This window comes from Epinephelus lanceolatus, chromosome 24 (assembly GCF_041903045.1).
Source record: "Epinephelus lanceolatus isolate andai-2023 chromosome 24, ASM4190304v1, whole genome shotgun sequence".
NCBI lineage: Eukaryota > Metazoa > Chordata > Actinopteri > Perciformes > Serranidae > Epinephelus > Epinephelus lanceolatus.
Genome location: NC_135757.1, coordinates 939,394 through 962,910, shown reverse-complemented (window position 1 = coordinate 962,910; position 23,517 = coordinate 939,394). Strand labels below are relative to the sequence as shown.

At 41.5% G+C, this 23,517-nt stretch overlaps 1 protein-coding gene across 2 annotated transcripts; it reads left to right on the top strand.

Annotated features, from left to right (window-relative positions):
- Positions 1-10,727: 10,727 nt before the first annotated feature.
- Positions 10,728-23,002, top strand: sh3yl1 (SH3 and SYLF domain containing 1). Of its 2 annotated transcripts, none has more exons than XM_078165780.1 (9): positions 10,728-10,917; positions 16,668-16,778; positions 16,895-17,008; positions 18,256-18,320; positions 18,852-18,964; positions 19,760-19,888; positions 19,978-20,122; positions 20,257-20,476; positions 21,529-23,002. In XM_078165780.1, coding segments are annotated over exons 1-9 (1,107 nt in total). In that variant the 5' UTR covers positions 10,728-10,916; the 3' UTR covers positions 21,738-23,002. The 2 variants fall into 2 exon arrangements, with proteins under 2 accessions (XP_078021906.1, XP_078021907.1); XM_078165781.1 differs by lacking the exon at positions 10,728-10,917 and adding an exon at positions 13,876-16,177.
- Positions 23,003-23,517: the final 515 nt, after the last annotated feature.

The following is a 23,517-nucleotide window of genomic DNA, read 5'->3' as shown; positions in this document are numbered from 1 at the left end:
TCATGTTTAATGCCGTAAAGTTTTTTCTTAATGTTCAGTGCCAGGTAGGATTGTATCATTTAGTGTCAGAAAGCCTAAACACTAATTGCCAGAAAGATTAGCGTTTAATGCCATTAGGGTTTTTTTTTTAACATTTAATGTTTCAAAGTTTTTAACATTCATTGCCAGGATTTTTTTATGTTCATTGCAAGACAGTTTAACATTTAATGCTAGAAAGTTTTTTCACATTCAATGCCAGAGAGTTTTTTAACATTGAATGCCAGAAGATTTTTACCATTCAGCTAAGATAAGGGGATGTTGTGGTTACAGAAAATGAGTTCTGGTAAATCTTTGTAATTTGAAAGACTCCTGGTGAATTTGCTGACCCCCGTGGTTACCGTGATAACAGCAGGTGATCTGATACGACATCACTGACTGTTCCGTGGACACGTTTGGCTCAATGAACACTGACTTGATGAAACGCGGCCTCGTTACATAACAACGCTCTGGGGTGCTGTGTGCAGCAGCTGCGTGTCTCTGACAGTTTAACCACATAGCAGCTCTGTTGACTTTGGCGCCTGCTGCATGGTTTTGTGTTAAAATCGGAGGTTTCCTTTTCGCTATGACGATACACACACACACACAAAAACAACACACATCTGACCTCTCAGATATTTCATCTCACTGTAATTATGGTTCCTTTTAACGATTTTGTATCGATGTTGCTAAAAATATCACTGAGTTTCTTTTTAGTGATCTGTCAGAGGTGTGTGTGTGTGTGTGTGTGTGTCTGTGTGCGTGTGATTAGATAAATATAAGTCGTTGCCAAAACTGCAGCAGAGCTGGTCGGACTGCAAACACACACACACACCTTTGACTGATTACCTAATAAGCTAACCACAGCATGTCAGCAGGTGTTTTCAGAGCGTAGGAACCTTTTCTTAGTTCTGTGAAAATAGTGCTTCCATGACAACGAGCTCCCACCCTCGCAGTACAAGAGGAACCAGCCGCCAATTTGAAAAACCCGTTAGCAGGCTGTTCCTCGTCTACCTGGGATGGTTGAATATAAAATGTAGCTAAACTTAAAAGACTCTGTTTTGATTGCTAACGGTAGCCAACATGAGTTAACGCTACTGACGATAGCATTAGCTGTAGCAATATTCAGCTAATGTTAGCTTAACAATAAACATGGGCCTAAAGTCATATATGGCTGCATGCTAACCTTAGCCGCTAATTACCAAATATCTCACTATTACGTAAGTTAGTATTAGCCTGCCAAAAAATAGCCTTCATAAATCAAACTATATATGGCTGAATGCTAATTTAACGATTTAACAATTACCAAGTAGCAAACTATTAACCATGTCAGCTAATGTTAACATGCTAACTTGAGCATTCATAGTTTTAGCTAATACAGATGATGGTAGCATTAGCTCAATATATTGAATATTCAGCTAATGCTAGCTTAACAATTACTACAACATGGGCCTAAATTTATATATGGCTGAATGCTATCTTTAGCCACTAATCACCAAATATCACACTGTTATTTATATAAGCTATTTTTAGCCTACAAATACACAGAAATAAGTCATAAATATAGTTCAATGCTAATTTAGCAGATACTGGCAAATTACCAAGTAGCACACTATTAGCTATGTCAGCTAATGTTAGCAGTAAGCAACAAAATGTTTGTTCATGTCATCTTATTTTAGCCTAAAATCATCTATACAATCATATGTTGCTGAATGCTAACGTCTTAGCTAAACTTAAGAGACTTTGCTCTGAATGCTAACGTTAGCTGACATGAACCATCACTGCTGATAATAGCATTAGCTCAATATATTGAATATTCAGCTACTGTTAGCTTCACAGTAACTGCTATATGTGCCTAAAGTCGTGTATAGCTGAATGCTAATATTACCCTACAAATATATAGAAATAATGTTATTTGTGGCTGAATGCTAATTTTGCATAAATTGGCTAATTACTAAGTAGCACACTATTAGCTATCTCAGCTAATGTTAGCAGTAAACAACAAAGTGTTTGATTGTAAAATCACCCATGTGATCAACGTAGATATGTGGCTGAATGCTAACTTTAGCAGCTAATCACCAAACATTACACTTTTTGATATTTCAGCTTAAGTGGGTGATTCTCTGAGATGGGTGCCTTTTAGCTCTCTTTTTAAAAAAAAAAAAAAAAAAGTACCTCAAATAATTTTGATCATATGATATCTTGTGTGAACAGGATTTTAAAAGTTATTCAAGTCTTGTAACCTTATTAATGAGATGTCCCTTGTTTAAAATCACTTATTCTAAATATAATTATTATTTTTAAATACTAAAATTTGACCATCGACTATATATTGACTATAAAATATGCATCAATGTTTAATGTTGATCAGACTTTAATATTATTTCTTATTAACCAGTAAATTGTATACGCAGTTCAACAAACATTAACCTCATATTGTTATCACAATATTGACAAAAACTTCACTCTGTCGTGGTTCAGAGGGACCTGAGCCGGAAGGTGAAGCTTTTGATTTCCTGGTCCATCTACGTCCCAACCCTCACCTATGGTCATGAGCTCTGGGTAGTGACTGAAAGAATGAGGTCACAGATACAAGCGTCTGAAATGAGTTTCCTCTGTAGGGTGTCTGGGCTCAGCCTTAGAGATAGGGGGAGGAGTCAGACATCTGGAGGGAGCTCGGAGTAGAGCCGCTGCTCCTTCATGTTGAGGTGGTTCAACATCTGATCAGGATCCTCCTGGTCCAGCTGGTAGGAGGCCCCGGGGCAGACCCAGAACACAATGGAGGGATTATAGATCTCATCTGGTCTGGGAACACCTCGGGATCCTCCAGGTAGAGCTGGGAAGTATCGCTTTTTGGCTAATATTAGCCATAATTACAAATCTAGCTAAAACAGTAGCACCATATGACATTTAGGACGTCAAAAAATTGTAATATTATGCAACACTACTGTTGTTTTTTTCATAAAAACCTGTTTACTAACCTCAATTCACATAACAGAGTTGAGCTGTTGAGCCCGACAATCTCAATTTGATAATAAAAACAATGAAATATTGGTAAGTAAAGACACAGACACTTGATTCTGCTACAGAGACTGGATCACTTAATTGGCCTAAAAGGTTCTGCACTAAGCTGGTTTAAATCTTATTTATCTGATTGTTTTCAGTTTGTTCACGTTCATAATGAATCATCCTTACGTACCAAAGTTTGTTTTGGAGTTCCGCAAGGTTCTGTGCTCGGACCAATCCTATTTACTCTATATATGCTTCCTTTAGGTAACATCATTAGAAATCACTATAAATTTCCATTGTTATGCGGATGATACTCAGTTGTATTTATCGATGAAGCCAGAAGAAAGTAATCAATTAACTAAACTCCATAACTGCCTTAAAGACATAAAAACTTGGATGAGCACCAGTTTCCTGATGTTAAATTCAGACAAAACTGAAGTTATTGTTCTTGGCCCCAAACAACTCAGAGACTCTTTATCTGATGACATAGTTTCTCTGGATGGCATTGCTCTGGCCTCTAGCACTACCATAAGAAACCTCGGAGTAATATTTGATCAAGATTTGTCTTTTAATTCTCATTTAAAACAAACCTCACGGACTGCATTTTTTCATCTGCGTAATATTGTGAAAATTAGGCCTATCCTGACCCGAAAAGATGCAGAAAAATTGGTCCACGCTTTTGTTACCTCAAGGCTGGATTACTGTAACTCTCTATTATCAGGTAGCTCTAGTAAGTCCTTAAAAACTCTCCAGCTAATTCAGAATGCAGCAGCACGTGTACTAACAGGAACTAAGAAACAAGATCATATTTCTCCTGTTTTAGCTTCTCTGCACTGGCTCCCTGTAAAATCCAGAATTGAATTTAAAATCCTACTGTTAACTTATAAAGCTCTAAATGGTCAAGCTCCGTCATATCTTAGAGAGCTCATAGTGCCATATTATCCCACCAGAACACTGCGCTCTGAGAACGCAGGGTTACTCGTGGTCCCTAAAGTCTCCAAAAGTAGATCAGGAGCCAGAGCCTTCAGCTATCAGGCTCCTCTCCTGTGGAATCATCTTCCTGTTACGGTCCGGGAGGCAGACACCGTCTCCACATTTAAGACTAGACTTAAGACTTTCCTCTTTGATAAAGCTTATAGTTAGGGCTGGCTCAGGCTTGCCCTGTACCAGCCCCTAGTTAGGCTGACTTAGGCCTAGTCTGCCGGAGGACCCCCCTATAATACACCGGGCACCTTCTCTCTCTCTCTCTCTCTCTCTCGTATTCTATTACTGCATCTTGCTAACTCGGCCATTCTGGATGTCACTAACTCGGCTTCTTCTCCGGAGCCTTTGTGCTCCACTGTCTCTCAGATTAACTCATATCACAGCGGTGCCTGGACAGCGTGACGTGTGTGGTTGTGCTGCTGCCGTGGTCCTGCCAGATGCCTCCTGCTGCTGCTGCCATCATTAGTCATTAGTCATACTTCTACTGTTATTATACACATATGACTATTGTCACACATGTATACTGTCAGATATTAATACATACTTTCAACATATTGTACCACAGTAGCCAGAACTATAACTATAATATTATTACTTTCATTAATGTTGTTGTAAGCTACTGTCATTACCTGCATCTCTCTCTCTCTCTCTCTCTCTCTCTCTGTCTCTCTCTCTCTGTCTCTCTCTCTGTCTCATTGTGTCATATGGATTACTGTTAATTTATTATGCTGATCTGTTCTGTACGACATCTATTGCACGTCTGTCCGTCCTGGAAGAGGGATCCCTCCTCAGTTGCTCTTCCTGAGCTTTCTACCGTTTTTTCCCCATTAAAGGGTTTTTTTGGGGAGTTTTTCCTGATCAGCTGTGAGGGTCATAAGGACAGAGGGATGTCGTATGCTGTAAAGCCCTGTGAGGCAAATTGTGATTTGTGATATTGGGCGTTATAAATAAAATTGATTAATTGATTGATTGATTGATTGATTGATTGTTTGATTGACTGTCTCTGCAGCGTCTTCTCCAAAACACCTGTGTGATGTCACTTCCTGAATGTTGTCGTCACCGGGAGTCATCCATTGTTTTTATAGTGGGTAAATGGCATAGTGTGAAGGGTTGAAAACAAACTGAGAGACGTGTATAAATATTTCAGTTTCATAGATAATTCATTAAATTTCTTTTGAAAAAAAAAATGCATATATATATATATATATATATATATATATATATGTATATATATGTTGAGTTAATGTAGAGAAACAAATTATATTAGCATTGAAATTTTGCTTTTCATTGTATTATTTGTTTTTAATTCAATGAACATGTAAAGATGGTCAGGCAGGACATTAGACAGCCCTTTGTTTAAAAAGAAAATAAAAAATATCACAGTATAAAACACCTAGTGTTAGCGAACATCAGAGACTTATCTGAATAGGAGTTGAAATTCATTAGCTAAAGTTAGCTTATTTTAGAATACACAACTTAGTCATATGAATGCTAACAAACTGAACCTTCTCATGATAATAGTTATTTTCTTACTTTAACAGGTCAAACATGTCGTTGTCTTGAGATGACCTGAAACTGAAACCACCCACAGAAACATTTTAATCAGTGGATCTTTGTTTTGTGTGAAAAATAATTTGTTTATCTCAGATTGTATAATGTGGCAGGGCCTGGGCGTCCTGTTGGCAGCTGATTCTCTCCTGATGGATGTGACGCTGTGGCAGAGTTCAGCAGAGGTTTGGGAATTCAACCGGTCTGTGTTCACATGATATCAGACCAAATAAATCCTGACTTCCCACAGCCCACATGACTGCACCCAGAACACGTTCTGTTTTCCTCCTAACCTATTTTCCTTTTCAGCGTGGTTCTTATTTTTATCTCATCAATCGCACTCTTGTCTTCAAAGTTGTTTTTTTTAACTTTTGCTTTCAGGGGAAATTCTCAGAGATAAAAGCATAAATGTCTGTTTCATTGGCTGCTGGAGCAACAATTTGAACATTTATTTAACAGATAATATCGCTGAGAAAATTTGGGAGTGTAAATAATTGTGACTGTAGTTAATGAAGACACACAGTGTCATACTTTATTTATAGAATCATCACAGATGGAAAATAAAGAAACTCGACCTGTGGAGCTCTGAGCATAAAAACATTAATTTAGTGTTTAACCATGCTAACAGGAACACTCGAGATGACACGAGGCTACTGCTGATAATGGTAGCTTTAGTTTAGCTTTATAAATTATATTATTATATATAGGCTATTATATATTTGTAAGAGCACTTTTTTTTTTTTTTTGGTGAGGTGCGCGCTGTGTCAGCTAGCAACAGACCATGACACCTGACCTCTGCTCAGATACCTGCACACAAAGTTGTAAACTATCTCATTTTTGGACTGAGATTGAACTTTGGTAAGAGAGACAACACATACTTCACAAGATGGCACCCCCTTCCAACACGGTGTGACCTCCGTGTTTTCTTAGGGTTTATCTTTTTTATTTTTTTGTATCTAATGAGGTGATAAAGTTGCACATAGTTGTCAGTGAAAGAGTTGATATGTTATGTAACAATAATACTGGAACATAACCTAATGAAGTTATATAAAAGTGCAGCAATGGAGGAGGAGCGGTGCACAGACGTGACTAACACCTGTGGCAGGTGATGACTAATCTGTGATGAATTAGCACCCTGCCAGGTGTGTACTGTTACCGTCTGCATCCCAGTGCACACACACACCACATATTTCACATACCTGGGAGGGGATTTTGAGTGACAGCAGTGGGGCGTGGCCAGCATGACCCAGACAGGTGATGTTATGGTTTCTGTGTGTCTGTGTGTGTGTGTGTGTGTGTGTGTGTGTGTGTCTGTGTGAGACAGGTTTCATTAACAGACTGTCACAAACCATCACAGATTCCAGGTGTTAACAGCAGTTGTGTCCTGATTTGTTGACAGAGAAACCGTAGGCTGGTCTCGGGAGATTTTGGAGACAAATTTGGACAATCTGTAGGACAGTAGAAAAAACTGGATGAAGACCAAAAGAAGACTAGATGACTTGGAAGAGGACTTCCAGGGAGCCAGACAATTGGGGGGAGGATTCAAAGCAGACTACAGGATATGGAAAAGGGCTCCCAGAGGACCGTGGTACTAGGAGGACTATTAAAAGCGAGAGGACCTCTAGGAAACTCTTGAGGATGTGGTGGACGCTAAAGTCGACCAATCGGCTGGGGGGACTGCTTGTATGGGACTTAAAATGACAAGGGTATGGTTGGAGTGAAGGTGAGTTACTAAAAGACCGGAAGGACTTGGAGGAAGATTGAATGAAGAATGGGTAGGGTAAAGAGGGACTGGCAGGACAACTTCAAGGGAACTAACAAAGGGCTTAAGATATGGACTCCAAGGGAACTAGACTGCTTGAGGAGAGATTTGTTGAAGAAGGACATGCACTACTCGAAGAAGGCTTTGTCAGAGACCAAAGGGCCTAGGTATGGACTCCAAGGCAACTAAAGCACTAGGAACTGGATTCTTTCAGAACTAGAGGACTTGAATGAGGACTTGTAGAAAAATTAATGACTGGTAAGGCAACACGCAGAGTACGGAGAATGACTTGAGGGAAAGTTTCAGAGGGGACTAAAGCAGAGAAGAACTTGAGACTTGGAATTTTGTGGACTAGGGCATCTGAAAGGGATTCTTAGGGAACTGAAAGACAGGTAGAGGACTGGAGTACTAGAATGACTTGGGAGATGACTTGGAGTTGACCAGAGGACTTGGCAAAGGACTTGAAGATTTGATTAAAATAACTCACAGGGAACTGGAGGACTGGATGACGTACGGAGGACTGTAGGACTTGAGGACTTGAAAGAGGACTGAACAAACTTGTGAAAACTAGAGGAGCTGGAAAGAACTCCTTAGGGACTAAAAGACTGGGAAGATGTCTTGCTGAGGATTGGAGTACAAGAATGACTTGGGGGATGACTTGTAGTAGACCAGAGGACTTGGCAAAGGACCTGAGGATTTAACTGAAACTCAAATGGAACTTGAAGCACATGGTTATGTTTTGGCAACAAAAGCATGTGGTTATGTTAAGGTGATAAAAGTACGTGGTTAGGTGCAAACAACAAAAATGTGGCAACTGATGCCAGGATGCCAACAAAAGAACATAGTTAAGTTTAGGCAACAACAGCATGGGCGTAGGTTTCGGCAACAAAGGCATATGGCAACCAACGCTGTGACATCAACAAAAGCATGTGGTTGGGTTTAGACAACAAAATTGTGGGAATAGGTTTAGGCAACAAAAGTCTGTGGTTAAATCAAGGCAACAAAAGCATGTGGCAACAAACACCGTCAACAAAAGTACATGGTGAGGTTTAAAACAACATCATAGTTTGGCTCGACATTCACACAGGAAACGAACACTGGTCTCACACCAGGTCAACGTCTGGTGTTTGTTGGATCCGTCCACCTCCCCACCTCCCCGCCCTACAGGTACTGCTGGGACAACTGCCGTCCGGCTGACTGGCGACGTATCAAACTGCCACAAAAGATGATTTTGGCATCAGCTGTCTGCTGCCAAAATGACTGACCCAGCTGCGGGACCATGACTTCAGAATGAGAACAGGCTGAACATTTACAGGAAACTTGGAGGTAACGTTTTCATGAAGAATTCATGGAGCATGACGAGATGTTAAAAATTAGTCAAACTGGGGGATGTTGACTTGTGGAAGGACTGGGAATACTGGAGTAGTTTTAGTGTAGCCTGAGACACACACACACTGAGTGGAAACACATTAAGAAGACAAATGGCTGCAGTGAGACCCATGTTTATCCAGCAGGCTATTTAAAGAGAGGACGATTAATGTGAGCAGAGATCGAAGAACGAGATAAAGACATGAGAGGGACGAGAGGACGGAGGAAGAGGAGGACAACACTGAGAGGAAGAACAGAGGGGCAGATAAAAAAAAAAAGTCAAAGAAATATGATGAATTCCATTCTATGGAACTGCTGATACTTTAACTACACGAGGCTGATGATACTTGTGTACTTTTACTGTTGATACTTTAACTACACGAGGCCGATGATACTTGTGTACTTTTACTGCTGATACTTTAACTACACGAGGATGATGATACTTGTGTACTTTTACTGCTGATACTTTAACTACATGAGGCCGATGATACTTGTGTACTTTTACTGCTGATACTTTAACTACATGAGGCTGATGATACTTGTGTACTTTTACTGCTGATACTTTAACTACACGAGGCCGATGATACTTGTGTACTTTTACTGCTGATACTTTAACTACACGAGGCTGATGATACTTGTGTACTTTTACTGCTGATACTTTAACTACACGAGGCTGATGATACTTGTGTACTTTTACTGCTGATACTTTAACTACACGAGGCCGATGATACTTGTGTACTTTTACTGCTGATACTTTAACTACACGAGGCCGATGATACTTGTGTACTTTTACTGCTGATACTTTAACTACATGAGGCTGATGATACTTGTGTACTTTTACTGCTGATACTTTAACTACATGAGGCCGATGATACTTGTGTACTTTTACTGCTGATACTTTAACTACATGAGGATGATGATACTTGTGTACTTTTACTGCTGATACTTTAACTACATGAGGATGATGATACTTGTGTACTTTTACTGCTGATACTTTAACTACATGAGGATGATGATACTTGTGTACTTTTACTGCTGATACTTTAACTACATGAGGCCGATGATACTTGTGTACTTTTACTGCTGATACTTTAACTACATGAGGATGATGATACTTGTGTACTTTTACTGCTGATACTTTAACTACATGAGGCCGATGATACTTGTGTACTTTTACTGCTGATACTTTAACTACATGAGGATGACGATACTTGTGAACTTTTACTGCTGATACTTTAACTACATGAGGCCGATGATACTTGTGTACTTTTACTGCTGATACTTAAACTACATGTTAAGGTTATGTGGTCGGATGTCTTCTATTTACTACTGACGCTGTCCCCTGTGGACAGATGTCACATATGTAATCCTGAAGTTGTCCCTGTCCTCCCGGACTCTCCTGAAACCAATCATGAAGACATGTTGTTCTACCTGAACAGGTGCTATGAAGCTGCTCCTTTAAGTCCCACTTGGGCGTTTTATTAAAGGACAGACTCGTGTTGTTAATGATTCAAACACGTCTATTTGTCTTCAGGATAAATAAACAAGTGTTTGTTAGTAGTAACCTTGTGTTCTGGAAGTATTAATACAACATACAACAACATCCTTTGTCTGTTTATTGAAGAAGTCTGCCAGTTTATTTTTCAAGTTTCCCCACAGCTACTACTTCTATTACTTCTTCTACTAGGCCTACTAATACTACCACTACTAACTTCCTGTCAACAGCTCTTATTGTCATTATTTGAATCATGTAAACGGAGAGTGTTCCGTTTTATTTGGAAGGACTGGTGTAATGTAATGATGAAAACAAAGTATTGTTACCTGGACAGGTGAGCTGTGACCCTGCTCACCTATTAATGAGTTCATTATGAGTCATTAATGTGATGACACGTCGCACTTGTTGCCTGACAGACTGAACTCAGGGGACACAAAACACACATCTCAGGAACTCGCACGGGAGCGCGCTCAGCTGTGCCCATGCTTCTCTGTCAGGGCTGTCCGCGCGGCGCCGTCTCCCTGACAACGCTACACCATAATCACTCCTCCCACCTGCTTCCGGCTGTCCAGGTGGGCTCCATTTGTCTGTCTGTTTAAGTTTCACGTGACGCGTGTGTGGTTTCCGGGAGCGCGCGGGGCTGTGAGCAGAGTCAGGTGAGGCGGAAGTGCAGTGTAGAGAGAAAAGAGGCTCGCGCGGCTCACCTGTCAAGGTGTACGACCAGACAGAGACAAAAGTAAGTTTGTTAAAGTTTCTCCAGTCTCTACCTGTCTCTGTCTCTACCTGTCTCTGTCTCTACCTGTCTCTGTCTCTATCTTTCTCTACCTGTCTCTGTCTCTACCTGTCTCTGTCTCTATCTTTCTCTACCTGTCTCTGTCTCTATCTCTACCTTTCTCTACCTGTCTCTGTCTCTACCTATCTCTGTCTCTATCTTTTTATACCTGTCTCTGTCTCTACCTGTCTCTGTCTCTACCTCTATCTTTCTCTACCTGTCTCTGTCTCTACCTGTCTCTGTCTCTATCTTTCTATACCTGTCTCTGTCTCTACCTGTCTCTGTCTCTACCTGTCTCTGTCTCTACCTGTCTCTACCTCTATCTTTCTCTACCTGTCTCTGTCTCTACCTGTCTCTGTCTCTATCTTTCTCTACCTGTCTCTGTCTCTACCTCTATCTTTCTCTACCTGTCTCTGTCTCTACCTGTCTCTGTCTCTACCTCTATCTTTCTCTACCTGTCTCTGTCTCTACCTGTCTCTGTCTCTATCTTTCTATACCTGTCTCTGTCTCTACCTGTCTCTGTCTCTACATGTCTCTGTCTCTACCTCTATCTTTCTCTACCTGTCTCTGTCTCTGTCTCTGGGTCGTGTCCTCACAGTGTTCTGGTTCCACAGGATCTACAGGTTCCATCAGTTAAAACTCTGCTGCTGTTGGTGATGTGACGGTTCCACAGGTGTGGGTCTCTGAGGGGGTTCTGGTTGTGTTCTAGTTTCTAGAGGTCTATGGTGACATTCTTTGGAGAAGTTCCAGGGGGTCCAAACCGTTTAGAAAGGAGGTTCTTGTGGCCGTAAAGGGTCTTGTGAAGTTTGGGTTTAGTTCTAGCTGCTTTTAGGTTCTGGTTGTCTATGAGGAGGTTCTAGGGGGTGTTTACATTTTAATCATTTATGAAGAGGTTCTGGTGGTTTTCAGTGAGGTTCTAGTAGGCTCTTATGCTCATGTCATGTATGAAGAGGTCTAAAAGTGTGTTCTTGTGGTCTCAAAGAAGGTTGAAATGGGCTTTTAGGCTCTGGTCATTATGAAGAGGTTCTAGTGGTCTTAAAGGTTCTAGTGGGCTTCAGTGAGGTTCTGGTGGGCTTGTAGTCTCTGGTAATTTATCAAAGGGTTGTAGTGAGCTTAAAAGAGGTTCTAGTCATCATAAGGGAAGTTCTAGGGGGCTTCACGTCGCTAGTCATTTATGAAGAGGCTTTAGTGGTCTTAGAGAAGGTTCTAGTGGTCTTAACGGAGGTTCTAGTAGTCATTTTTGAAAAGGTTTTAGTGATCTCAAATGAAACTCTAGAGGTCTTAAAGGAGGTTCTACTGGGCTTTTAGTCTTTAGTCATCTATGAAGAGGTTCTAGTGGTCTTAAAGGTAGTTCTAGTGGGGTTTTAGGTTCTAGTTGTGGAAGAAGATATTCAAGTGATCTTAAAGGAGGTTCTAGTGAGCTTTTAGTCTCTTGTCATTTATGAAGTGGTTTTAGTGATCTTAAAATAGGTTCTTTTGGTCTTAAATGTAGTTCTAGTGGGGTTTTAGGTTCTAGTCATGCACAAAATTCTAGGGGTCTTAAAGGAGGTTCTACTAGGCTTTTAGTCTCTAGTCATTTATGAAGAGGTTCTCGTGAGCTTAAAGGTAGTTCTAGTGGGCTTTTAGGTTCCAGTCATGTTTGAAGGTCTTGTGATCTAAAAAAAGTAGTGGGCTTGTAGTCTCCGGTCACTTATGAAGTGGTTCTAGTGGTCTTAAGGGAGGCTCTAGTGGGTCTTTAGGCTCTAGTTATGTATGCAGAGGTCTGGTTTAGGGGGTTCTATTGCAGGGTGAAGTGATGCGGTTCTGTGGCGGTTGTCGTCTTGTCAGTTTTAGTCATCTTTGCCACTGACCTGTGAGGTTCCACTCCTCTGAGAGTCTCTGGTCCTTAGTCAGAGGGCTGCGGTGGTGCGATGCTGTGGGAGGTTCCACTGAGGAGGTAGAACGTTAGAGACGGGGTGGTTACATGTTAAACTCATGTTTCATTTAGTCGTCACATGTCATGAGCCTGTGTGTGTTTGTGTTAACGTAAAACAACAGAAGAACAAATATCTAACACACGGTGGCGCTCCTGCTGAGCGGTTAATCAGCTCCTCTCTGATTGAGTTTGGGCTTAAGACCTGTGATTGGTGGTTTCTCAGAGGGAGAAGTGGTGAGGTGTCGTCATGGTGACAGATGGCATCACTCAGTGTGGGAGGGGCAGAGTGACTCAGCTTTTCTTTTGTCATTGAAATGAATGAAATTAAACTGGTTTTAATTAATCGTTAGACTTAATGAACCATTTCAGCTGCGTCACGACAGAACAGGCTGTTTAATGACGGCTCAGGACAGGAACACGTACTGCCTAGAACCCAGAACACTCTTTATGTATAGATAGGAGGATGTTTGATAGAACCGCTTCAGAGAACACTACAAACTCTTCTTAGACGACTAGAACTAATCAGAGACCAACAGAAACACCTTATACAAGAATAGACCCTAAAAGGTCACTTAGCCCCCCCTTATAGACAACTAGAACATACTTAAAGACCATTAGAACCTCTTCAACAATGACTAGAACCTCTGCAACAATGACTAGAACCCCCTACTAGACCAACAGAAACACCTTAAAAAAAGTATAGACCTGAAGAGGCCACTTAGATCCCCTCATAGACAACTAGAACATACTTAGAGACCACTAGAACCTCCTAGACAACGACAAGAACCAATCAAAGACAAACAGAAACACCTTGTAGAAGAATAGATTGTAAAAAACACTCAAACCTCCGCAAAGATGTCTAGAACATACTTAAAGACGATGATAAGGGGGTTGTGGTCGTTGTTGAGGAGGTTCTATTCTACTAGAACCTCCTCAACAACGACCACAACCCCCTGATTAATGACTAGAACCTCCTCAGCAACGACTAGAACCTCCATAATAACGACAAGAACCAATCAAAGACCAACAGAAGCACCTTATGGAAGAATAAGCCATAAAAGGCTGCAAGTAGACAGCTGCAACATGCTTAAAGACCACTAGATGAGAAGGTTCTAGTTGCTGTTGAAGAGGTTCTAGTCGTTGCGGAGGAGGTTCTTCACCAACAACTAGAACCTTCTCAACAACATCTAGAACCTTCTCAACAACATCTAGAACCAATCAAAGACGGAACATTTTGTAGAAGAATAGATCGTAAAAAACACCCAAACCTTCGCAACGATGTCTAGAAAATACTTAAAGAACACCAGAACCTCTTCAACAATGATTAGAACCTCCTTACAGACCACCAGAATGTTGTATTAGACCATTGGAACCTCCTCAAAGATCCTCACACACCCCTCGTAGATGTATAGACCATAAAAGGTCAATAGAACCTCCTCAAAAATCAATAGTAGCCTCTCATAGACTTTAAGAACCCCCTTTGTAGACAATAATAATGTCCTTTTAGACATCTGAAATGTACTTAATGTAAACTGTTGCAAGAACCTCCTCAGTGACCAACAGAAACTTCTTGTAGGCAAATAGAACCCACGCCAACAACTAGAATGTCCTAATAGACTACCAGAACCTACTACTAGTCCGTAAAAGGTCACTCACACCTCCTTGTAGACAACTAGAATGTACCTCTTTAAAAACAGTGTGTTAGCATTGTGGTTGTTAGCATGTTAGCCTCACAGAGCTGCTAGCAACAAACAAACACATGGGAGTGACAGGAGAATGTCTGTAGAGGAAGTTGGGGTTTAAAAGCAGTGTTCTGGCTTCCTGTTTGAGCTGTCAGAGTGAGATAGCAGAGTCACGCTGCAGGGACCAGTCTGCCAACATGCCTCCTGCTGCTGCAGCACATTCCTGACACATGACAACATCCAACACGCCAACAAAGCTCCGCTTCAATCTGTCTGTCAGACAGCTACAGAACAGAGAACACAGGAACAGTCCGGACGATTCAGCCCAGATAAACTCATCAGCAAATGTGGAACATGAATATGATATTTAATTTAGGCAACAACAACGATGGAGCTGAGGATAAGCTGAGTGTTGGAGGATTAAACAGCACTTTAGAAAAGATCAAAGTTAGTATTAACTGTTTGACTAGATTGACTCAAAACCAATAGAATGTCTTCAAGGACCACGATGAACTCCTCATGGGTAGATAGAACCTGCTTGTTGACAACTACAACATACTTAGACCACCCGAACCTCCTCAGCAATAAGTACGACCTCTTCAAAGACCAATACAGTCTGTTCAAAGACAAGGAGATCCCTGTCATGGACAACTACAACATCCTTGTAGACAACCAGAACCTCCTCAAAGATCAACAGAAACCCCTCATAGACGAATAGACTGTAAAAGGCCACACAAACCCCCTGATGGACAACTAGAACATACAGACCAATATAAACTCCTTTATGATGACTACAACACACTTAAAGACCAAAAGTACCTCCTAAATGACTAGAACCCCTTTAAGACTAGACCGTAAAAGAGCGTCCTCAACAGCAACTAGGACTCTAGCAAAGACCAATACAGTGTATTCATGAACAAATAGAACCCCCTTGTGGAAAACTAGAAGGTCCTACTGGACAAGTAGAACCTCCTCAAAGACCAACAGAAACCCCTGATAGACAGCTAGAGCCTACTTAAAGACTGATAGAACCTCCTTAATGATGACTAGAACACACTTAAAGACCAAAAGAAACGTCTTAACAATGACTAGAACCCCTTCAAAACACAATAGAAACTCCTATCAGACAACTGGGACCTCATTACAGACCACTAGAACATCTGATTAGAAAATTAAAACCTCCTCAAAGACCAACAGAAACCCCTGATAGACAGCTAGAGCCTACTTAAAGACTGAGAGAACCTCTTTAATGATGACTAGAACCCCTTTAAGACCACTTAAAACTCCTCATACACAACTAGAACATACTAAAGACTGAAAGAACCTCTTTAAATGATGTCTGGAACCCCTTTAAGACCAATAGAACCTCCTTAAGGATGACGAGAATCCCTTTAAGACCAATAGAAACTCCTCAGAGATGACTAGAACCCCTTCAAAACTCAATAGAAGGAGACTCCTTACAGACAACTGAAACCTCATTACAGACCACTAGAGCGTCCTATTAGACAACTAGAGCCTCCTCAAAGACCCACTGAAATCCCCCTGACTTCAGCCTCCTGGGAGATGACTCAAATGTCCTCAGTGACCAACAGAACCTCTTTTAAAGATAAATAGAAATGCCTCAGAGGTGAGTAGGTCGTAAAAGATCAGTAGAATCTTCTTAATGACCTAAAGATACTGTAAATGATTAGATCCTCCTCAATAACTAATGATAAATAAATATATTTGCTGGTTCTCGTCATTTTCTGTGGTTGTAAACCAAATGTTTTTGTGTTCTTGACTGTTGTTTGGACAAAGCGAGACATTTGAAGACATGACTGTGTACATTTTTCTGTGGTCTCTGATATTTAATGGATGATCAATCAGGAGAACGTTCACTGTCCAGTCACACAAAAAGCCACACAGTCGGAGCCCTCCGAAAACATTTGCTGATCTTTGGGCACAGATGGAGATAAGATAAGATGAATCCCAGTCAACAAGGAGCTCACTGACGAGTTCAGTGACTCCTCTCTTTGTGCCACTGAAGTTTAGGTTCTGCAGTGACAGAGGAAGGTCAGTTCCACTCTGAATGAGCTGTTGATGTTTTTAATGAAGCGTATCATTTGTGTGTTTTGCAGTGAGTAACCCCATCCCGTCCAATCTCAAGTCGGAGGCCAAGAAAGCCGCCAAGATCCTCAGAGAGTTCACTGAAATCTCCAACAGGAACGGGCCCGACAGACTCATCCCCGGTAACGGAGAACCGTCCCAGCCCTTGTTACGCCGTCTCTGATGTATTGAAGATGTATTTCCTGTGTGTGTGTTTACTGACGTAGTTGTGGTTGTGTGTTTTTATGGTTTGTTGCAGCTCACGTGATCGCAAAGGCTGAAGGTCTGGCCATCATCTCCGTCATCAAGGCCGGCTTCATGATCACAGCCAGAGGAGGCAGCGGCATCGTCATCGCCAGGCTGGCCGACCGACGTAAGACCTCAAATATCTGTCTGTCTGTCTGTCTGTCTGTCTTCAAACTGTAACGTTCTAGTCTCTCCTCCTCCTTTTCTGTAGGTTCCTCTGCAGATAACTTTTCTTATTACAACAGCGCTTCGAGATCGTTTACAGTCTGTCCATCTATAATGAGGTTCTGTTGGTCTTTGAGGATGCTCTAGTTGTCTGTGAGGAGGTTCTGTTGGTCTTTGAGGATGCTCTAGTTGTCTTTGAGGATGCTCTAGTTGTCTATGAAGAGGTTCTGTTGGTCTTTGAGGATGCTCTAGTTGTCTTTGAGGATGTTCTAGTTGTCTATGAGGAGGTTCTGTTGGTCTGTGAGGAGGTTCTAGTTGTCTGTGAGGAGGTTCTGTTGGTCTGTGAGGAGGTTCTAGTTGTCTGTGAGGATGCTCTAGTTGTCTTTGAGGATGTTCTAGTTGTCTATGAGGAGGTTCTGTTGGTCTGTGAGGAGGTTCTAGTTGTCTGTGAGGAGGTTCTGTTGGTCTGTGAGGAGGTTCTAGTTGTCTGTGAGGAGGTTCTGTTGGTCTTTGAGGATGTTCTAGTTGTCTGTGAGGAGGTTCTGTTGGTCTTTGAGGATGTTCTAGTTGTCTGTGAGGATGCTCTAGTTGTCTTTGAGGATGTTCTAGTTGTCTATGAGGAGGTTCTGTTGGTCTGTGAGGAGGTTCTAGTTGTCTGTGAGGAGGTTCTGTTGGTCTTTGAGGATGTTCTAGTTGTCTGTGAGGAGGTTCTGTTGGTCTTTGAGGAGGTCAGATGTCAGACTCGGGCTTGTTTCCACAGCTGGTAGATGTTCTTCCTTCCTGTTTCCTTTGTGTCCTCTCGGGTTCACAGTGACCTTTGATATTTTGGGGGGAGGTTGCATTGCCATGGCGATGAGGAGAAACTCCCTCAGAACTCCTGGGGCGTGCAGTCATCTGATGTGTCTGATTACTGGTGTTCATGGACTCGTGTGGCAGTGGCGGAGGATGGCGGCGTTTGTCGCCCTGCCAACATTCCTCACCCCGGATCACACGGGGCTGGCTCGCCTCCTCCGCAGGGCGCCCTCTCGGGATTGTGGGTTTGGGGATTAAAGGACATGTTGGATCAAATCTGAAAACGCTGGCGCCGACAACAACAAGAGCAGGAAGTGGTTTGTGTCGTTCAGATTTTATCAGTGTGATTCAGTGTGTGTGTGTGTGTGTGTGTGTGTGGGTGTGTGTGTGTGTGTGTGTGTGTGTGTGTGTGTTCAGGCTGGTCAGCACCATCTGCCATTGGCATCGCCGGTCTGGGAGGAGGCTTCGAGATCGGCGTGGAGGTGAGTCATTACCCGTACATCCTAAATTTATTTTACAAAATTACCTTTAATATTTTTATTTATATATATATTATCTTTATTATTTTATTTTTTTGTTTTGGCCTTTATTATGTTTACTTTGATATTAACCTTCTAATTTTTCAGTTTTTAATATTCGTTTTTATTATTATTAATATTATTATTATTATTATTATTATTATTATTATCTTTTTTCATTCTAATATTAACTTTAATTTCTTTATTTTTTATTTTAAGTTTATACTCGTTTCTTTAATTTAACATAAGATGGATTCTGATTCGTCAAACTAACGTTGGCTTTTATAGCAAAATAAAAAATATATCAGGTAAATAATTCCTCATGTTAACAAATCAGCGGCCTGTCGTCGACCGCGGTGCGTTTACAGTCAGGGACAGATGGTTTTCTTATGGCTGTCAAACCTCAGGTGTCAGATTGTCCTTGAACGCAGCACCACATTTATGTAACTGTTGAAGAGGTAGTGATGCCCCGCCGTCGTCTCTGTGTCTCTCCAGGTGTCCGACCTGGTGATCATCCTGAACCAGCGCAGGGCTGTCGAGGCCTTCACAAAGGGCGGGAACCTGACGCTGGGCGGGAACTGCACCGTCGCTGTGGGACCCGTCGGCAGGTGAGTGTCTGATGTCACTCCGTCTGGCTCTTAATGACCTCTGATGGTTTTTTAACATTTGGAGATTCATGACATGTGTAATGACCGGCGTCGTTTTACAGGCTGTGATTCACCTGCATCAGGTTAATTTTAGAAACCGGTGTTGTTTCAGGGAGTTCCACAGGTGTGTGTGGGCGTGGCCAGGTATTTGGCTCACAGGTAAATGCTGTTCACAGAGTGTGCTGCAGACAGAAAGGAAATGAAGTGGATTAACTTCCTCTGGATTCAACCTAACATCAGCTAATGTTAGCTAGTGACATTAGCCCAACAGCATTTTACCAGACCTCTAGCAACAGTTGACCTACTAAGTGGAAAATTGTAGCTGAATTAGCTAACGTTACCTTGTAACATTAGCCTGACAGTGTTTTACCAGACTTTTGATAACAGTTGACCTAGTAGGTAGAAAATAGTAGCTAAAGTTAGCTAACATTGGCTAATAACATTAGTCTGACAGTGTTTAAACAGACCTCTGTGAACGGTTGACTGAGGTGGTAGAAAATAGTTGCTAGAGTTAGCTAACGTTAGCCAGTAACTAACTTGACAATGTTTACCTAGACCTCTTGGAATGGTTGACATAGTAGGTAAAACATAGTAGCTTAAGTTAGCTAACTTTTGTAACGTTAGCCTGACAGCTATTCACCAGACCTCTTGGAACGGTTGACCTCGTAGATTGACCAATGGTAGGCAAAGTTAGCGGGCTTTGGTTATTCCACTCGTACCTCAGAGATAACATCCTCCTTTATCTTTCTCATTCAGGAACGTGGAGGCTGACGTGGCGATACGCAGCCCGGCAGCAGTCTTTACCTACTGTAGATCCAAAGGTTTGTTTGCTGGTATTTCTCTGGAGGGATCAGGCCTGATCGAACGCAAAGACACCAACCGCAAGTACGTACAGCAACCAGTCTACCTGCCTGAGCGCCGAACGCCAGCCATCTTACAATGTCCTTTTGTTTGAACTGTATTTGTGGTTGCAGGTTCTACTCCCGAGAAATCCGGGCGTCAGCCATTTTGAATGGCGACGTAGAGCCGCCGTCAGAATGCTATGACCTCTACCACATCCTGGATGTCTACACCGAGGCCTACTGCGCCGACTGGACCAGCAAGAACATGCGTCAGAAGGTAAACAACACTGCGTCAACGAAAGATTGCGGCAAACTCTGGTTGCCGCAACGATTATAGAGAGCAATTTAAAGAAGAACTTCTCAGCATTTATTCATGACTAACATTTAAATGATTTCTCGCACCCTCCCCAGTCATCTCTTCCGCCATCCAGACCGCCACCTCCACCTCAGCAGAGACCATCAAACACCTACGTGCCGTCACCATCAGCCGGCTACCAGCAACCATCAGCCGGCTACCAGCAACCATCAGCCAGCTACCAGCAACCATCAGCCGGCTACCAGCCACCTCCAACCAGCACTGACAAGAACAAGCTGTACCCGAGTATCTCCATCTATAGGTCTGAGACATCAGGTACGCTGGTAAACGCTCCTACCTCCTCATGTCCTTCCTACTTCCTTCTCGGCTGTCCACCACTTCCTTTCCTTATTTTCTGTCTTTTACCACTATCTTCCCTCCTTCTTTGCCACTGGCTTTCCCTCTTAACCACCTCCTTCCCTTTCCTACCCCTTATTTGTTTCCTTGTGTCCTTCTTTATTGTCCTGTTACCTTTTGCAGCGCCACCTCCTTTCCTTCATCTACTTTCCTTCCTTGTTTGCTCCCTTCTTTCCTTCTATGCTTCTTCCTTTGCTTACCTCCTCCTGTCCTTCCTTATCTCCTCCTGTCCTTTCTTACCTCCTCCTGTTTTTCCTTACCTTCTTCTGTCCTTCCTTATCTCCTCCTGTCCTTTCTTACCTCCTCCTGTCTTTCCTTACCTTCTTCTGTCCTTCCTTACCTCCTCCTGTCCTTTCTTACCTCCTCCTGTCTTTCCTTACCTTCTTCTGTCCTTCCTTACATGCCTCCTGTCCTTCCTTACCTCCTCCTGTCCTTCCTTATCTCCTCCTGTCCTTTCTTACCTCCTCCTGTCTTTCCTTACCTTCTTCTGTCCTTCTTTACCTCCTCCTGTCCTTCCTTACCTCTTCCTGTCCTTCCTTACCTCTTCCTGTCCTTCCTTATCTCCTCCTGTCCTTTCTTACCTCCTCCTGTCTTTCCTTACCTTCTTCTGTCCTTCTTTACCTCCTCCTGTCCTTCCTTACCTCTTCCTGTCCTTCCTTACCTCTTCCTGTCCTTCCTTATCTCCTCCTGTCCTTTCTTACCTCCTCCTGTCTTTCCTTACCTTCTTCTGTCCTTCTTTACCTCCTCCTGTCCTTCCTTACCTCCTCCTGTCTGACAGATGGTGTGTGTGTGTGTGTGTGTGTGTGTGGGGGTGGGTGTGTGTGTGTGTGTGGCTCCCTCTGGTGGTCACAGTTTGTGAATCTGTTGATCTCTGGTCTAAATGAATGGATGGTTGTTTCTCCTCCTCCTCCTCCTCCTCCTCCTCCCCTGCAGACTGCCTTGTGTGTGAATGCTCCTTTTTTTTCTTCCAGGTGGAGCACTGCCGGTGGGCGGGGCAGGCGGGCAGCTGGTCGTCACGGCAATCCACCCGTTCACGGGGCAGCAGCCCGGCGACCTGAGCTTCACCCCTGGCGACCGCATCACCGTCCTCAACAAGACCAACTCCCAGTACGACTGGTGGGAGGGGCAACTGATCGACGGGCGCATCGGGATCTTCCCTGCCAACTTTGTCACATACTGAGCCCCCCCCCAGTGGTCTGACGCTGGAACTGCAGCTGAGTGACAGTTTGTACGGGAAGCAGGAGGGGTCAAGTCCACTAAAACTTCAGGGTTTGGCTTCAGAGTCGATTCATTAAAATTGATCCGCAAGTCGTGAATGAAGTAAAATATGTGACATCATTGTATGATATCATGACGTGGCGCTCTGAGACATTTCTCGCTGATTTAAAGACAAAATAATAAACTAATAAAATAATAAACAGATAATTTAATATGTAAAATAACAATTAGCTGTAATTTATGAAAAATAAGTTGCTTTAAATTTAATGGAAAATTTTGCCAAAAAAAAATAAAATAAATAATTTTGGCACCAATGTTCTTATGTACATGTTGAATTATTTACACACTGTTAGAAATGTTAAAATATTGCCTGCTGTTTTCTGACTAAAAGTTCGTGTTAAAATGAATTAATTTAAATTGTGCCAATTATTGAATTAAATTTTTTACCAAAGTACGTTTCTCCTTTCAGGAAACATTGTGGATTCATTTATGAAATTACAGACGTGTTTTCATGAATCTGCGTTAGTTTTGGGAAAAATGAGGAAATTAAAAATGAAAATTAAAAGACAATTTAGTTTTGAATTTAAAAAAATAATGATTCATTTATTTTGACATAAAAAAAAAAGTCTTTTCCACACTAAAATCACAAACTCTACTTTCACAACAAATTGAATTCAAATTTAAAACTTTATTTGGATTAAAAAAACTGTTATCAGAGTTTTAAATTTGTTAAAATAAATGTTTAATATTTTCTGACGTGTTAAAACATTCAGTGTTGCGTTCAGGGGACTTGGGAGCGTTGGAAACTTGGGCACTTTGTTCTGTCTGTGTTTGTGTTTACTTCACTGGTGAATCTTTGACTTCTCAAACAACCACTTCCTGTCCTTTCCCTTCAAAATAAAACAGAGACAAACATAAGAGTTTTACAAAACACTTTTTCTTTTATTTTCACTAAAATGATTTTTAAAAATATTTTTTCAAACAGGATGAGGGTGATCTTTTTTTTTTACATTGAACTGAGATGGATCAATGTTACTTTTCTTGACAGTGTTTAAAGCTTCGTCTGTTACAGCTGCTAAACGGGAAGTTTTATACTTTATACTGTATATGTGATGAAGGTGAAGGTGATGATGATGATGATGTCAGGTAGTTTGATTATAATAATCAGCTGGTGTTTTTAAATGTCAGATTGTTTAAGAAAAACAAATAAATGTCATTTGTAGAGAATCTGCTTCAGTTTTGTCCATTTTGTCAAAACATGCGGAGGCAGATCAGTGTCGATATCATTTGTGTGTTAATGTGTGATCTGTAAATATAAAACAACTTCCACAGATAAGTAAAAAGGTTTTTAAACTCCAATGAAACTGCAAATATTAAAATGTAAAACAAATGAAAATAAATTAAAAAACTCAGTATGAATAATGAAAAATCCACAAACATATAAATGAGATTCACAAATATCTGAAAACTTTTTACTTCTCTGTGACAAATACACAAAATATTTCTGTAACACGTCCATAAGAAATCTACAAACACTGTAAGGCTGCAGTTCCTCTTGAGTCCTGCAGAGGGCGCCACAACTGTAGGAATCAGACCTGGTGCCAAAAACAGACTTTTAGAAAGTCTTCTTTATTCATTTATTAAATATTGTTTACATGAAAAATACAAAAAACTGATACTTGGCTTCTATATACATTTGTTATTTAATTATTTATACATTTATTTAATTTAATTATTTATAC

Coding starts and splice junctions, on each gene's coding strand:
- sh3yl1 (XM_078165780.1), top strand. Junction 18,965..19,759: donor GCTGTGGGACCCGTCGGCAG/GTGAGTGTCTGA, acceptor TTTCTCATTCAG/GAACGTGGAGGCTGACGTGG. Junction 20,477..21,528: donor CTATAGGTCTGAGACATCAG/GTACGCTGGTAA, acceptor TTTTTCTTCCAG/GTGGAGCACTGCCGGTGGGC.